This window comes from Urocampus carinirostris, chromosome 7, assembly GCF_059441175.1.
Source record: "Urocampus carinirostris isolate Australia breed hairy pipefish chromosome 7, RoL_Ucar_1.0, whole genome shotgun sequence".
Taxonomy (NCBI): Eukaryota; Metazoa; Chordata; class Actinopteri; order Syngnathiformes; family Syngnathidae; genus Urocampus; species Urocampus carinirostris.
In genome coordinates, this window is record NC_142355.1 from 34,345,933 (window position 1) to 34,364,211 (window position 18,279).

An 18,279-nucleotide genomic window follows, 5' to 3' on the forward strand; every position below is an offset into this window, starting at 1 on the left:
CGACCAGTAAATGGTCTGCGTTAGCGCTTTTTAAGGTACATAAAATGGTCCCCGTATCCATTTGTCACTTGTGATTTGTGCTCCACTCAAAAGGTATAGCCTCACAAAAGCAACTTAGTAAGCCGAGTCACATGTTAAAGTGACAGTGTGTAATAATTCACCACTCCAGGTCAGTGTGCTGACACTATAGAAGGACAAAAATTACCATTTGGCAAAACTTTTGTTGTGCGAGCAAAAATGAATTTCAGCCGGTGACAGGACATGAACGTTCGTGTTAACCCCTCCAAACAACCCCGATAGAAAGATGGATTCGCCCGGAGCTGCTGAAATGAGTGAATAGCTCCAGTTGGAAAGAACTAATATAAGTGGCTTACTTGACAAAACAATCGCAAGAGAAAATTTTAATTTTTCAAGCGTTGGGACCCCGAATCACGGAACTCAGCGAAGTGACACTGAAGGACGAAAAAGGAGCAACTAACTGTAACAAGACCGGCTAGGGCAAGTAATGGCCTGCAGTCAGGTGGCCAACATTAGTGGCTAGACAAGGAAGCAGTGAAAAAAACTGCCTTAATTTGGGGGCTCGTCCACCATCACATGCGGTGCTCATCTGTGTCCCTGGGCAAAATGGTAATTCAAGCTTTCGTAGTTGTAAGATATAGGCCAAATAGGGCTACACGATTTTGGAAAAACAAAACAAATTATTTGCGATTTCAATTTTAAGAGAAGAGCATTTTCTTTGATATTTTTCTTTTTGAGAGTACTTAATCATAGTTAGTTTTGTTTTTCATAGAATATTTTGAGACGCTGGGGGGCTGGACAGTAAAGGTCAGGGGTCTCCAACATGCAGCCATGGAGCCAATGCAGCCGGCGGGGTGATCGTTTGCCCTTCTCCCGTCATATGAAAGTTTAAAGGGACGGTTTTATTATTTAGCGCCTCCAAGTGATTAAAAAAAAAAACATTCATTAAAAAGAACAAAATTGATAAAAAAATAAATAAAGCAAAAATACATGAATTATAATATAAAAATCAATTTTTAAAAAAATAACATGTTCCTCTAGAAATTAGCAATTATTTTACATAACCTAAGTTAATAGTCAGCCATCTTGCTGCTATGGGTAACTAAAAACCTCAAAAAGACTGGGCAAGAAAATTTTGCAATTTTGGTCACTTTGAGTCTCAATAGTTTGCATTCTTCCTTGCACTGGTTTTTGGTTGCACTACACAATACAGTAATATCTAGTGTTCAAATAATACACATTGTCCCTTTAATTTTATTAAAGATTTTTTTCTCAAGATTTTATTTTGTGTAGCAAATTAGAAAATATTTGAAAACAGTGGGATTTTTTCAGTCAGAGCTTTCCTTGTGACAAAACGGATTTGGCCCAGTTTCCCCTCGAACCTAGCTTCAAAACAGTACTAGGAATCAAATGGACCGAACCATTTCAAGGCACTGGAGTATTTCTGATGCTTTTGTTTTGTTTCTCTCTCTTTTTTTAAATCTTTTATCTATTCTAGTCTCAGGTCCTTTATTAGGGAAAATAGAGTTTCAAAAATGCAAGAATTTTTGGGGGTGCTTGGGTTAAATTTGGAGTGCTTGTGCAACCCCCCCAAATGTCCAGGGGAACGTAAGAGTGCGGCGGCGAGATCATCCAATAGACCAAAAAAGCAGTTCGGGGACAGAAAGGCCACGAGCATTAATATGTCACTATATAATACACACCGGGGCTTCAAACCTTTCTGAGAAATACCTTATATCATTGACAGGAGCGACTTCAGCGACCTCCGGTGTTGGTGCTTGTCGTCCTGGGCTCAAAGGTCTAGACTCCTCATCATCGCAGGGCTTCAGCACTGCAGTCTCTTTACATTCTTCTACTTGCAAATCTCCTTCAGCGCTTGCGTTGCTTACACTTTCCGTTTTATAGGTAAAAACAATGGTCGGTTTCTGAGAGGGATCCTCTGGTTTTGCCTCCGAGAACCAGTGCCGCTGCTGAACCGGGGGCGGCGGAAGTATGTGAATGACAGTCCCGTCCAGACCGACCAACTTGCCCTTTTCCTTCTCTGTTCTCTCTTTCTGGTCGTCCTCATCTTTCCGTCGACGGAAGAAACTCTTAAACGAGATCCAGCGTTTGGGTTTTGAGCTCTCGGGCGGATTGCGCTTGCCTTCACCGTTCAGACGGGTTTCGCCTTCACTGGAGCGCATGGGGGAACTGGAAGCTGAGTTCCTCGTCCAATTGCTAAAATGTCTCTGGAGGATATTCGAGGCATGATATGGGGAAGATGTCGACCTGGGAGGGGGGAATGGGGCATTGGGTTCTGACCGGCTAGGGGAGAGGGGTACAGCAGCAGAGGCACTCTGAGATTTGGACAAAACTTTAGACAGGGTGTCTTTCACAGGCTTGGAAACACTTGCTTCATTTGAAGAAAATAAGGATTTTGGTCGTGAAAGTGTCTCCTTGAGGGCATCGGGCGGAAGGGCGTAAAGTTCCTCGGGACTGAAAGTTTTCTCAGTGGCAGAAGGTGACTCTGGAGGGGACAGGGGAGGTTGAATGGAAGCCACAATCTGTGAGAGTACAGCACTGGCATCCACTTGATGGTTTAGTCTTGCTCCTAAGGAGGAGTTTAGTTCAATGAGGTTATCATGACTACCCAGAGTCGGACTACTTTTCGGTGGGGTTTCTGATAGAAATGGGGAAGAGTTGGTTAATGCAGTGGTTAAACTAGTCCCTGTTGGGCTTGTCACAGTGCTGCGGTCTGCAGTGGTTATAGGTTGTAAATAAGTTGATTTTACTGTTGCTTCTGAGGGAGCCATTGTTTCCTCCATGGACACCCTGTCTGATGTGCCTTGGGTCTTGTCCGTGGAGGTAGAGCGCACGCTCTCGGAGGAGCCGATTTCTTCGTAGGTGTGGCTAGTCACACGGCTGCCAATCCCTTTTGGCTGTGTCATCTCCCCGTGGAGTCCCAAGAAACTCTTGTACACGGCTAAGTTGTCATAAGCGCTCGGATTGATGACAATCGGTACCTTAACAGCGTTTTTGGAGCTGCGGGCATATGCTGGCTCATCTCGGATGATGATGGGGAAAGGAGGCATGCCCGCATTGTTAAAACTGTTAAACTTAATCTCTGATAAATTTGGAGATTTCACAGGTACCGTTCGGGAAGAAGACAGACCGGCAACGGGGGATGTAGGAGCCGATTTGTGGCTGAAGTGTTTCGAAGTTATAACTTGGCCGGTGGTGCTCCCATTTCCCAGATCGACTCTGGGTATCTTTTGACGAGGACTTGTGCTTGATGTCCAGACCTCTTGGTAACGTATGCTCCCGACTTTCTTTCGCGAGGCGTTTGAATCAACAACGGCTGTAGACGATGGCAATCGAGGCGATGTCGGGGACAGCGGCTGGCCCACAGAGGTGCTGGAGTGCATTGGTTGTTTTTTGTGCTTTGGTAGATCAGATATGTGCTGTTTTTTGCTCGTCATGGAAGCCGATACGTCAACAACAGTGTACGGTTTACAAATAAGTGATTTTTCCAAATTGACCACACGATATGGCTTGGCCTGCTCCTCCGTGGGGCTGAAACTGATAGTAACTGGTTGACCTGGAAGAGCCTGAGGCATTGATGTTGACTGATCCTTGTCATCCAATCTTATTGCAAGAACAGCCTTGTGCATTTCCGTTACCTTGACTGGACTCAGTGCTTTGTGAGCGGGCTCTTTTTTCACAGGAGAGGTACAAGACACAGGGGATTTGACAACTGCCGGGGAAGTCAATCCATTTTGGTTAATGCATGGCACACAGTTTTCACTGCTAGATGCAGTCTGAGAATCTTCCGGTACTGAGGAAGATGATCCCGGAGATATTGTCGACTCTGAATTTGTCAAGAAACCGCTACCTTGACAGTCTTGAGTTCCGTAATGTGGAATAACTCCCGTGGAATCCATGGAGGGGTAAGCATTCAAAATTTCATCGTAACTGTCGTCGTAGTCAACCGCACAAATTCGCTGTAAAGAACGATTGCGGAGCGGGACGGTATTCCACTTTTTACTGGCGGCAAAGGGCACTGGAGACAAAGTGGCGGCACGGAAGTTTGCAAAACGTGGCTGACCTCTCATACGGATCTCCATCGCAAGTAACTCTTCATCACTTTCATCCCAGCTTTCGTGCTCATCGTCTCTTTCAGACTCTTCCTCGTCCTCATCTTCGTCATCTTCTCCTTCGCTCGAGAATTCGGGGTAGCAAAAGCGACCGCCCTCTGTGCTGATTATCTCTTTGCTATCACTTAAAGATACGCGTTTTTGACTAGCACTACTACCACCACCGCCGCCGCCGCCAGTCATGCAACTTCCCATTGCCAAACAGCTTGCAGCTGGAAGGCCTCTTTCTAATGACCTTTGGTAGGAACTATTGATCCGCCCCCAAAATAAGTCTTTGGAAGCAGGTGTTAGACTGGGACCAGGGCCCAAACCGGCTATCTCTTTTAAAACATCGGTCAGTCCACTGTTGTTATTCCCGCTTGGTGTCCTAGGACTAAGTTGCTCATAGCCCTCAATTTCCTCAACACTGTCTTCTCCCTCGTTGTTGTTGCCTGTACCGCCCTTCCTCTTACAGTTGTATCCATTGCGATTCCAAACCATAAAAGCTGAACTTTTGCCCGGCTCCAGGACATTTGTCGGACTTTGCAGGTTGCCGTTAAAAGCTGACCCTAACGTAGAACATGGCAGCATCATAGTTGGTTTAACAGCAATGGTTGGTTTCTTTGCCACAGGGGGGCGGAAGTGTCCTGATCGTGCAGTCCCAGTGGTAGGCCTCTGGGAATTGTTTGTCTGGTTGGAGTTGGCTCTGGTCCCAGCATGGGGCGGATTCTGAAGCTGAGAGGTTGCCAATCTGTGTTCAGATCGAGGCTTGTCTCCCCCGCTCAGAGTGCAATGCAGACTTTTTGGCTTAAAGCAGTTCTTGCACTCGCCCGGTTTCCACACGTGCTCTGTAAATGTGCCGCAGGCAGACATGGCTGCTGATCAGTTTTCCTTCCGTCAGTGGACAGCAAAAACCTCCATGTAGATCCTGACCACAGTACCCAACTGCAGTTATAAATCCCGCTTAATTCTTATGAATGGGGGACGTTGGAACTGCAAGACAAAACAAAATAGAAAGGCAGGGTTAAGCTTTTGTTTTTGAAGTAAAAAAAGTAGATTGGAACATTGTTATATGTTTTCCACTCTACGGTGTGGAATAAGTGTTTTTCAGGGCCTTCTTTCGGTATTTTCCCCACTATACAACAAGATATTATAAAACTTAATGGTATTTATGCTTATGTAAAGTAACGTCTCTAATATAAATAAAATGCTGGGCTGCTCTTGGTGTGTCTCAGAGCGCCCAGCCACTTTGCAACTTGACCAGTTCATGTTACACCACACCAAATGGGAATACAACTTCATTGTTCCTTTACATGTATATTAATTTAGTCTTATGCATGTATATTACACCTAAATAGTACTTAACACATACCATTTTGTTATTTTAAGGTTTTTACTTGGGGTATCGGAGGTTATGAAGGCTCCTCCGTGTTATATGTCGAAGTGTCCTTGGGCAAGACACTAAATCCTTAAATGCCCCCAATAAGCAGGTAGGCGCCTTTCATGGCTGACTCCCTATTGGTGTGTGAGTGTGTGTGAATAGGTAAGTGTGAAGCACATTGTAAAGCGCTTTGGGAGGTCTTCATTGACTTGAAAAGCGCTACATAAATGCAGACCATTTACCATTAGCTTATTAGCATAAGTTTCTATATCCTGCTATGAGGCAATTCCACTTTACAAACCCCACCTCAGAAAAGATTCATGTAATTTTCCAGGGATCAACTGTATTCTTAATCTGATTAATCCAGCCTATGTTACAAACAACTGGAAACTGGGTAAAAATACCAGGCGATAAACAATAGGGGAGAGGAAAAAATATAAGAGGTAGTGCTGCCGTTTCCCCAATAGATGGCAAACTTTCTCTAGTATTTTTCGGAGACAGCAGCAAGACTTGTCCAACTCCACGAACAGGAGGAGAACAAGAACAAAACACTTAAGGGCAAAGGCAAAGATGGCTTCAAATGTTTTGGTTGTATTTTTCAAGTCGATCAGTTATTATTGCACTGTACTTATACTTCCTGGTGATTGTGACTCCAAGCATTCTAGGCACCATTTTATTATCAGGCTTTCATGCTTAATTTACAGTTGAGCTAAGTATTTGGATCCTTTTTTTCCACAGAGACTTTTTCATTTAATATCTATTCATAGAGCTTTGGTACAGGGATGCAAAACAGAAATATGTTCTGTCAGAGCAATATCCTCCTGACTACCAGTAGTTCAAATTTGTCCTCTGTAGATTACATTTCTAAACCTAAATATCTCCTACCCAGTGCACCCTATTGTGTTAACTCATTTGAGCTCTATAGAGGACATTCTTTCCAATGATACCAAACTTTTAGGAATGGGGCTTTGGTACGTTGACTTCACGGTGGAATAAAATGTCTTCCCTCAATGCAAGCACTTTTTTGGGGAAGAAAAGTGTTTAATACGCCTTGAAATGTTGTTTGCATTTTATTGATAAGACTCTTATGAACATGTTTAAGTCTTGTTTGAGTTATTTTATGTTTGCCTGGAAAGGGATGGGCGCCGCCAGGCTGTACATGCGCAGGACACACCATGGGAAATGGTGCCCCTACGACTTTAGTAGTTATGGGATCCAACCAACCAACAACCAACTAAGTGTTTAAAAAAATGTCCATTTTGGTAGACATTTGAAATTATTTCGTCCATTTTGTTCTTTTATATACAAACATTCAAATGTATTGGGACTCAAGTACTAAAGTAGACAAAAGCATGTCAGAATCCAGGAACAAAAATTGGTTTTAAAAATTTGCCAAACTCCGTCAAGCTCGTCAACGACCTTGATGTTTCAGATCAAGAAAAATCATGTGATTTCTGCTGATGAACCAGGCGTCTCAAGGATGTCTGAGTCTGCCAAGAACAGGAAAATTCTGCATTGATGATTACTGGTCAAAACCCAGTGTGACAGTATGTACCGGGCAAACCAAAGATAACTGGAATGAAGGTATTTGTCTTGGCTGCACCAATTAGTATTATTTTAGATTTTGTGGTCTAGCAAGTCAAAATGACTTTCATAGCTACAGGAGGAAAGGGAATCAGGGAACAAGTTCTTCTTCAATTGACAGTGTCTGTTCCCCAAGGCACCCACCTGTTTTTTGTCAGGTACTTTACAACAATCAGCCTCCTGGCTACAAAAAGAATGACAGTGACAGGAACCAAAGGTCCAAAGGACTGCAGGATCACATGCAGAGAGCTGAGGTTGAGTTTTTCCTTGCCCGCATGTTGGTTTGAGATCAGGCGATGGTGTAATTGTAATCCTGTGCAGTCCTTTGAGACCGTTTTCCGATTAAGGGCTATACAAATAAATGTGACTTGACTTGACTTAAAACATGTTATTTGCTTCAAGTGCAAATTTTTTTTTTCTGTTTTTTTCCAAGAAAGGCAGTTGCTTTTTGAAGTATACCAAATAAGCATTATGTTAACAAAAGTAAAACAAATATGGAGAGTTATGTCTATGTTGAACACTTTGTCAAGTTGACGTTTTGATATTTTTATTGGACCGTTTTTCAATGGATTTCCGTTTAAAAACAAAAATAACATAAAAATAAATAAAGTTTGCTGTATTCCTATTCCTTCACATAGATTGGGGGATTTCAAATTAAACGTGACTAGAAATAATTTGTTTTCCTCGTAGTCAGGGGGATGTGAGGAAAGGTAGCCTATAGAAATGTAGAAACTCATTACCAAAACCACCCAGTCCCTCCACCTTAATTTACAACATTAGTAAAATAACGCTTTAACATTTTAGTGCCCCTGCTCATGGCAACCTGAAAAAAGAATGGACTGCTATTCTTTAACTTTCATTACATACATTATTGACTTACGCTGATTTATGGCAGAATTTTTATTTGAAACGAAATCCAATTTTAGGGAGGACGGGTTCAATACAAAATTGCAAATTAGTATGCAATAAAAACATGCCAGTAGATATGAGCATATGAATATCGGCTGTGTGTTTGGGTTTTTCAGCCTTTAGTAGTCCGTTGGATGTTAGTATGAGTTTTCACTCAGTCCATCCAAAGTCCATCTATTCCTAGTCCATCCATAGTTCATTCATCCATCCAAAGATCATCCACACATGAACGCTTCCATCCTTGAACCCCTCCATTTATGCATCCATCCATGAACCGCTACATTGATCCATCCTTTAACCCCAGCATAATGGTAATGTTTCAGCCCGCCATTGGTCGATTTCACACACGAGAAAAAAAAAAAAAAAAAACACTATAAAAGGTCAGGCCAGGTATGCCTGGCTGCATAAGCCGCAGTCATTTTAAACGGCGAACAGCATGCATGCTTCAAGTCTCCTCAATTAAAGAGACGACTACTTTTTCTTTGTTTTCAAAGAATTTTCGTACATTTTATGATACGATCATCCTCTCCCTTCAGGTACCAAATCGTTCGCTGTCACAGCCCCTTTTCTTTGGCTCACTCTCCTGTCCCGCACACTAGTTTTCACATATTATGGAGACAAGTGTTTTCTTCAGGCTCTTGCCAACTTTTCCTTCTTGCCGCGAGGTACAAATGTGCCTCCCTTCTGTCTGATTATAATTCACTCCAAAACTTTAGGAGTCAATTGACTTTTAAAACAGGAAAAGGCATTGATGCTTGCATAATTGTAAAACAGAAAAGTCTTTGCATCAACTTAAGGTGACAATTGTCTTTATAATTTTCTAATTTACCATGTCTAATTTCATTCTGACGGATGTACATTGTGTTGGAACATATGACAGTAAAGAACATACTAATTTTAATTTTCAAGTGTATTATTTCAGTACTTTCAACAGACCATGACAACTTGAGCATCACAGTTAACGACCAAGACCATATACATTTGACCATTATTTGTGTTTTATCCAAAACAAAAAAAATTATGTGAAGATGTTACTGTGAATACAGTATTTCATAACAGGTTATAGAGGCTCGTTAATGGCAGAATTATGTACAGTGTTTAACATAAATAAGAGGAAATAATTGAATAAAACAATCGCAGATGGAAATTTGACAGAATATAACGGGTTTCACTAAATAAATAAAGAGACAATTTAACATTATTGTCGTTTTTAAAAGATCACGATCCTGTTAATTATTTGAATGTTCTAATACTGTCATATTACCACCCCTACCATAGATCAAGAGAATAAATACAAATCCTGAAAACTCTTCAAACCAGATGCAATTCAGATTTTCTTAGCTTGGCTTTAAGAATTCAGCTGTGTGCCTTTGGAGATCCTCCTGCTTACTGAAATTCTTGACAGTTTTGTCAGAAAATTAATATATTACGGTTTGCTGTAACAAATCAGACGCAAGAGTCAGAAAACCCAGGGAATGTAGATTTTTTTGAAAATTTGCACCAAAAAAAAATAAATAAATAAATAAATAAACACACACAATATCTATGTTTTTCATTAACATAAAAATATCCAGATGATCATGTATTTTCTAATAATAAGGTGAGATTATTTGTAATTTAAGTGACCTTGTATGAAAAAACACTCAATTACAAGAGCCAAAATGATCAAGCCTGCAGTACAACACGACTTCTAAATATTCTGGGATTCAAGCACAAAAAAAATCACAGTGGGCACGCTAAGAATAGATGCGCTTCATGTTTGAGTTCCCGACAGTGAAAAGTTTATTTCAGGCTTGAAAGGAATAAACCTTATTCTTTTTATAGTCTTCAGGATGAAAAATCAAAATAACCAGGAGGAGTGGAGACAGTAAATCTGTAAACTACAGAAGGGAGAAAGTATTATATTGAAATAATCTATGAAAACACAGTTCGCTTGACACATAGTTGAAAGTACTATCTGTATTTTTCATTTTTCATAGCCAGAGCATGCGTGGCCCATTTATGCACTTGTACAATGTTTAGATGTGGTGTGTTAATGGTGCAATGTTCAATAAATAATGATAAAAACAAATTTAAGATACTTTAAAGGTCTGGTTCTCAACTAGTCTGACTTGAGGACACACCATTCCACCCTTTTGACAAGTTGCAACCCAAATCAAGAATAAATGTCTACTTCTCAAATTTATCCAAGAAAAGGATTGTGCTGTTCTAAACAAGATAGTACGGTGTATTTACCCTTTATTTAAAAACCATATTACTTTAAGTACTGTATATAGTCACATATATGCCTACATCGCATATAAGCGACCCCCTAAAACTGCTTTAAAATAGCCACATACTAAAAGAAAATAAAAATGATAATAAAGTCAAGTACAAAACACTAATGATTAATTCATTACGTAGTTAAAAAATAATAAATTAGGGGCGGTTTGCAGCACTTTCACCTGAGTTTTTTGAAGGTAGTAACGTTTCAACTTATTAGATAATTTTTAAGGATATTGTGAGATTAAGGAATTCTGTCCTTATCTATATTTTATGTTAATAATGTATGTGTATTGTCTGTACATCCCTTTGTGACTACTTGTGATTAAAGGCTATACAAGTAAACAATACTTGACTTTTATAAAACCGGCCTCATGGCGCCCTCTGCCAGACCAAAGTGGTGCATGAGAATTCGAGATAATTAGTTGCAGACGCTTTTAATAATCGGTTTTATCGATTAGTTGTTGCAGCCCTACATTTATCTATCCGAATCCTGCATCCCTTCCAAAAACGATTTAGTCCTTGAACTATCTGGTCAAGCGTTTGAACACTGCATGTTGGCATTCACATCACAACGTCAAAGGCAGAGAAGCAAGAAAACAAGAAAAAAAAACATTCCAGCATTTGATATTGTGTAAGATCTGGGAGCATTTTGCCTGGGAAAATAAGAAAGACAAGGTCCCTGAGGAAACCAACCCTCAGGCTGAGTAGACAAGGCCAGATGTGTGGGAGGATGAACACACAATGAAAAGCATTTTTGAGGGCATGTAGTACACGCAAAAACAATACAATACATGCAAAAAGTCATTGAGAGGGTTTTGCTACCCCAGACTATTATCATTTGCATTTGTGAAGGAAACAATAGTACCAAATTGTATTCATTATAAGGCAAACCCCAAAAAAATAATATTTTGTGATATTTCTTTCAAATTTACTGCAAGGGATACATTTGCACAAAAAAGAATTTTATTTTTATTTGTGCATGGATAGATCAGTCGGAATATATCACTGATAACAAGTGCAAAACAGTGGATGGAACGAGAATCTGACCAAGATTGCGGCGTGGAGCACAAAGGATCCTCTCCACGAGACCACTAAGGATACAAACAACACATGAAAAGGCATTAAGTCTTCTCATAATCACACTATTTTTAGTAACAATACAAATTGCTGATGTTGTTATTAGGCAGGGCTCGAGAATATTTTCAAAAATTTAAACAGTCAGTGGCAAAGCTGACCCGCAAAGTCTATACGAAGCGCACGAGATTCTAAAATGAATAACGAGAAAGCCATTGTGGAAAGTAATTTGGTTGCCTGGAACTGAATGAAGAGTGCCGTTGCATTGTGCAAAGTAATTTGGTCGTCCTGAAAGATAAAAAAAAACAAAAAAACGCATGGCTGTATATATTCAAAACGTCTGTCAGTCACAATGCTTAGTTTGGGTCGAAAGAATGAAACAACATTCTCTCTAACTTATCTGGTACTGTGACTTAAACTGTGTAATAAAAAGATAAGATCTAATGTTTTGTTGTCCCTATCCCTAGTGATCTAGAGTGCAGGGGTTGGGAACATTTTTGAAGCAAACAGCTATAAAAGCAGAATATTTTCTTTTTCTTTTTTTCTAAAGAGAGCCATACTATAAATGTTGAGACAAATTTCAGCAAAACTGCCAATCCCGCGCTCCAGACAAAAAAAAATAATTTTCAGCGCATTTTAATTCACTGTGTGACATTGGGAGATTTAATAAAAATTACCGTAATATTCGGACTATGAGTCACAACTGCCCCCCCCCAAGCTTCCAACCCTGCGGCTTATACAACAATGCGGCTATTTATGCATTTTTTTTCCTAACGGCCACTGGGGGCGCCCAAAGAGTAAAGGTGAGAGTGAGACACAAGGAATATATGTGCTGAGGAAAACGCAAGTATAATGTAACTTCAAGAGCCATATGTAGTCCAGTGTTCTCGTTTCCCCGCGTCCCTGACGCATCATTTTTGCTGGGGAAGCATAGTCTCAAATCAACGTGCGTCCCCGGGACACCACTTTTTTGACACAAAATTGTCATTATTACCCAAATACATTTTTTTTAAACAAAGATTTACCACACTCCAAACTTTTCGTTAGGCAGATCCGGCAGATGTTGTTTTGGTCTCGCGGTTCGAGTTTTGGTCTGCACGCCGATCTCGAGTTGTGTGGTGAAAAGTCCGTCTCTTTTTAGAGAACCGGCTCTTTCGGCTCAACTCATTAAAGAGAGCCGGCTCTCAAACGGATCACTTGCTTCGATGCATTACATTACGAATTATGATGTTGTATAAAGAAGTTAAGAAAATAAAGGCAGGTTTGTGGTTATCCCTTTAATCGGTATATTACCATAGAAAATGAATTAATAATTTGATGATTAAAACTGAATGAATAAATAGATTTCTATTATATATTAGTCACTGATTTACAATTTCAACCTCGATAACACTAAATTTTGGGGACCCATAGATCTCTGTTGGGACCCATTGATTTTTGAGCATGTGAGTCCCCGGGACCCATCACTTTTCAGAGGTAAAATGAACACTGGTAGTCATGAGAAGAGCCGTATATGGTTCGTGAGCCATATGTGCTCATGAAAAGAGCCGTATATGGCTCGCGAGCCAGATGTACTCATGAAAAGAGCGGTATAGGGCTCGCAAGCCATATGAACTCATGAAAAGAGCCGTATTGGGCTCGCGAGCCCTATGTACTCATGAAAAGAGCCATATATGGCCTGTGAGCCATATGTACTCACGAAAAGAGCCATAGGTTCCCGACCCCTGGTCTAGCGCAGTGTTTCTTTAACCTTTTTTGAGCCAGAAAAGTCAAAATTTATAAAATGACACAGAACAGTAAGTTCAATCACAATATAATTTATAATACCACCAGTTTTTACAGCGCAGACCCTTGACAATGACATAATATTTGCAGAAAATGATTCATAAATGTTTTATAAAATTTAAAATTTTAAAAAGTGACATTGGATAATTTCTCCCGGCACACCTGGCGATCTCTCACGGAACACTAGTGTGTCGTGGCACAATGGTTGAAAATCACTGGTCTAGTGGATAGGATCCGGCACTCTCCCCGCCTTGATCTAGTTTGATTCCCTTTTAACTCAATGATGAGCAATTGTAAACCATCCATGTCCCTAGCAGCCAGGTGGTTAGGATTTGGTGCTCTTGCCCTTGCCATCTGGTTTGATTCTCATTGCAACCATTGATATGCAATTGTGATCAGGCAATAAAATGTGAATGACTGATCAATAATTGCAAAAATCAGGTGCACGTTCTGATCAATTTGGGGTTTTTAGTGCGCCTGAGAGTCTGGAAAATACATGATATTAGGCCTCTATTCTCAAATAAAAGACAGTGACTTGTTTGTTTGGATTAGCATTAGCGTCACAACTTTATTGGCACTCAGTCAGACCCACTCTAATGTAGTCTGACCCCAGGCAGTAATGGAGATGAGAACCGTGAATTTACACTCTCACACTTGGAGTGTAAGTCACAGTGTTCCACTGCAGGGCTAAAAATAACGCGATTCCCCCGCCCTCCTCCAATCATTATCTTGAGCGGCTTTCTCAAAGTCTCTCACCAAAATATGTCAACACAGCTTGTCTCACTTTCTGCTACTTTATTATGGAGATGTAGCGATATATTAGCCAGGGGGCTGATGACACAAGAGAACGTATGAAACTTTGCTAAGCTCCCTGCCGAGCCTAAGCCACCACCTACCAAAGCCTGAGATTTATTTTAGGGATGCAGTAAAACTGTTTTTCACTAATAACATACAATCCAAATTAGCAAAGAACATTGGAGTGATGAGTAGATGCAGACGTATATTTGACCAGAAAACTCTGTATGTAATGTACAGTTAATTCATTTTGCCCTAATTAAAGTGATTTTATAGAGATACGGTGGAACCTCGGTTTTCGAACGCCTCTCAGCTCGGACAAATCGGTGTTCGACCAAAAATTTCGAGAAATTCTTGCTTCGCTGTTCGGTCAAAAAATCGGAGTTCGAACGCCGGTACGCTAGGGTGCGATGCTGAGCGGCGTACGGGTGTTTTAGCCCCTAATTATGCCTCCAAAGAAGGTCGGTGCACGCAGGACAGGTGAAAAAAAAACAAGTTGTTCGTCCAACTATTGCCTTTAAGAAAGACATAATTGACAAATATGAAAGAGGTGTATGAATTTCCGATCTTGCTAGTGAATCCAGCATGGCTAAATCTATCAGTACGATAGTAAAGAAGTCAGCGCTATAAGCAAGCAACTGCCGCAAGTTTTGGAAGAGGTTGAAAAACTTTTGATGATTTTTCTCTCCCCACCGTCCACCACAAAGGTAAGAAATCCTATTCATAATCCTTTTTTTTATTTTTACACGTTCATGTTAGCTTAGTTTCTGTACGAAAGATTACGCTAACGCAAACGTACGATTAGCCTGGGTTAGCTTCATGTTTACGTTCTTGCTAAACATTCAGGGTGTTGGAACGGATTAAAACGGTTTTACATTACTTTTAATGGGGAAAAAGATTTTCCGTGATCGACCAAATCGGTTTTCGAACAGGGTTCTGGAACGGATTATGGTCGAGAATCGAGGTTCCACTGTATAGGGCAGGGGTCGGGAACCTATGGCTCGCGAGCCAGATATGGCTCTTTTGATGATAACATATGGCTCGCAAATCTGGCTCGCAGATTTGGGTTTAAAAAAATTATCGTTTGCTTAAATGCATCCATCGATTTTCTATTGATCATGTCTTGTGCAGAGTTGCAGTTGCACGAGCGATGGTCTATTTTAATTGGATGATAATACCCGATGTTGGCCGTTACTGGGGGGCACAGGTACACGCCCCCTTTTGCGTCCATTGGCACTTGGCCGTTGGTCATTAGCTCAAAGCTAACTCTTCGACGGAGAAGATGGCGAAACGAAAGAAAGATGATGAATATCGTACATTTCAGGACGAACAGCCCGAAGAATTTGCCTTTGTGAAGAGGTATGCCTAATTTGCTATGACAAAATTGCATCGATGAAACAGTCGAATGTTAAGCGGCACTTCGACACACGCCATGCCCCCTTTGCACGGTTTTACGGCTTGCCTCAACGAAATACGGATTTTTCTTGAAACGAAAGGCAACGAGCATCCTGAGGTAGCGAAAACTGAGTGGCTCCTCAAGTTTTATTATCTCGTCGATATTACCGAACATCTAAACCAGCTCAACGTTAAAGTGCAAGGCGTTGGAAATACAGTGTTATTCCTTCAACACGTTGTGTTTGCTTTTGAAAACAAGCTGGAGCTCTTGATCAAGGATTTTGAAACAGGTCGCTTACTACATTTCGAAAAACAGAGTTTACAGAGGCATACACAACAAGTGAGCCCACTCAAAACATCTCCACCAGCTAGCTGGCTTCACATCCGGTCTCCTCCAGTCGTTCAAAGCGCACTTTGGAGAATTTCGTGAGCACTGTGGTCTTATTAAGTTCACCACCCATCCAAACGAGTGTTCACTGAACACAGCCGACCTGAGTTGCATTCCTGATGTCTCCCTGGTAGATTTTGAAGCAGAAGTGGCTGACCTGAAGGCCTCAGAGATGAGGATGAGCAAGTTCAAATCACTGAATGAAGAATTGGAAATAATTGCACGACAGAAAGCGGAGTTGGCGAGCAAGCACATGAGGACAGAACTGGACAAACTTCAATCCAAAGACGAGCTGATTCTCAAAGCTTGGAACGCGCTTCCAGTCACATACCACACACTGAGGCGTGTGAGTATTGGTGTATTGACAATGTTTGGATCGACGTATTCATGTGAGCAGTCATTTTCACATCTCAAAAACATCAAGTCCAACCTACGATCACATTTAACGGATGAAGGCGTCAATGCCTGCATGAAGCTTTAACTCACCAAATACCAACCAGACTACAAAACCATCAGCAAATCCATGCAGCACCAGAAGACGCATTAATGGTGAGTATTATAACATCATTATTTAAAATAATAAATTAAGACGCTTGTTATGCTCACATTTAATTGAATTCAGTCTTAAAATATATTATATGGCTCTCACTGAAACACATTTCCAAAAATTGTGCTTTTATGGCTCTCTGAGTCAAAAAGGTTCCCGACCCCTGGTATAGGGAATTACATGTAAGAGCAATATGAAAACGTTTTTGATTAGAGAAGGAAGCTATTAGGATTGTGCACAACGTTGGGTTTAAAGAACATACAAACATGAACAGCGACCTTGGGTGTCCTGAAAGGCGCTTGAAATACAATGTATCATTATTATTTTTAGTTTGTAAAATCTGAAGGGATAAACTTTGAAGATAAACTGAAATTCAAATCCTTATTATTAGTAAACAAAGCAGGTATGCACCAACTCCCAGCAAATATCAGAAATTTGTTTCTCTGTAGAACAGACACTCATCTTCTCAAGGGAATGCATAACTTCCAGGTCCAATGTTCTCGCACAAGATTGAAAAGCCATTGTGCCAACCGAAAAAGGTACATTATTCGTTTATAGAACGATTTGAATGATGCGCTTAAAAATCGACTTAAACTACATCAACTAGAAAAAATAAAATAAAATCATACACTATACATATTTTTGATAGCTAAAGACGATTAATATACAGTATCAAGAGATTATTTGGGCATTAAATACCATAGGAGTTACTCGCGATAAGTTTGAAGTGGCATTTCTTTGTTTTGTTTTTTCTAATTTTCCTTTTATGGAACAAGGTTCTGCTTTCTTTTTTTAATTTTGAAGTTTTCCCTGCAAGAGCATTAAATGGAATAGGAGTAGGCACTTAAAAACTCCCGTTGGGCTCACATTTATGTGTTTTATTATTGTACTGTGTAAAGCTGTTTTTAGTGCACAAAGTTTATTATTTCCCAGTGTTTATTAATGATGGATGTTTGTTTTTTTGGGCTGTGCCAAAATAAAAAGCCACAAACAAGAAAATATTATACTCGATAAAATCCGTCTTCTTTAGACTGATAATAATAACCGTTTTTTAAAACTGCCCTCTATATCTCAATGAAATACATGCACAATCAAATTACTATTATGTGTGTCTGAATAGAGGTTGACTTCATCAATGTATCAATACTTATCCGTTTGTCAGTAATAACTATAATGATAAGATATTGTTATGAGAACACACTACTGACATATAGACGTTTCAGAAAATGCATGATTATGGGATTGTTTATTATGGGAAACTATGTCACTTCTAAACATTATGCAAGTGCTCCAACACATGACTTGGCTAGGAAAAATATATTGCTCAAATCATAATATATTCTAATGAGGAACATAAATGCATGGAATCTTATAACAAGTAGTGCCTGCTGATTGAATAACATAGCTGGCAGTAAGTGCCTATCAGTTATTCTTTTCTATTGGGCAGATAACTGATGTCATGTTTGGCGGTTATCAGTTCAATAATTATTGACCTGATATTTATTGTGCATCCCTAGTTTATTTGGCTCTCCAAGTATAAAATGGGAAGTAGGGGGATGATCCATAGCTACCAAATGGGGCAAGGTGAAACAAATAAATTTCCTAAAAAAAAAATAATTTTGCCTCAAGATTGAAAAACTTTACCGCACAACTCTTGTTTTAGATCTCCCTGCCTTACAGGCCCAAACCACTTGAGTTGACAACCAAGTGTAAAATTGAGACTGATGGGTCTTGGTGGAAAAAAAAAATCTATTTAGCTGCCACATAACATTTTCTGCTCACAAGATAAAACCGTGTCTGGCAAAATGAGCGTAAAATGATGCCCCTTGAGCAAAAAACTTTCAGTTTTATATTGTACCATTTAAAATATTTTTATAGGTCATATGAATAAAACATACACCACAAACACATGGAAAACTGTGATACTAAACTCACATTGTCGTGTGCCAACTGGCAGCCATTAAGTCCAAGTTGGTGAAGCGGACAGTGTCACCTGCTGAAATCTGAAAATAACAGAAAAGCAAAG

At 40.1% G+C, this 18,279-nt stretch overlaps 1 protein-coding gene across 1 annotated transcript in view; it reads right to left on the bottom strand.

Annotated features, from left to right (window-relative positions):
* The window catches only part of peak1 (pseudopodium-enriched atypical kinase 1), a 77,327-nt gene that overhangs the window by 20,668 nt on the left and 38,380 nt on the right, over positions 1–18,279 (bottom strand). Inside the window, 2 exon segments of the mRNA XM_088340671.1 lie at positions 1,750–5,123; positions 18,189–18,256. Of these exon segments, the coding sequence (XP_088196797.1) occupies positions 1,750–5,003 (3,254 nt within the window). The 5' untranslated portion in view covers positions 5,004–5,123; positions 18,189–18,256.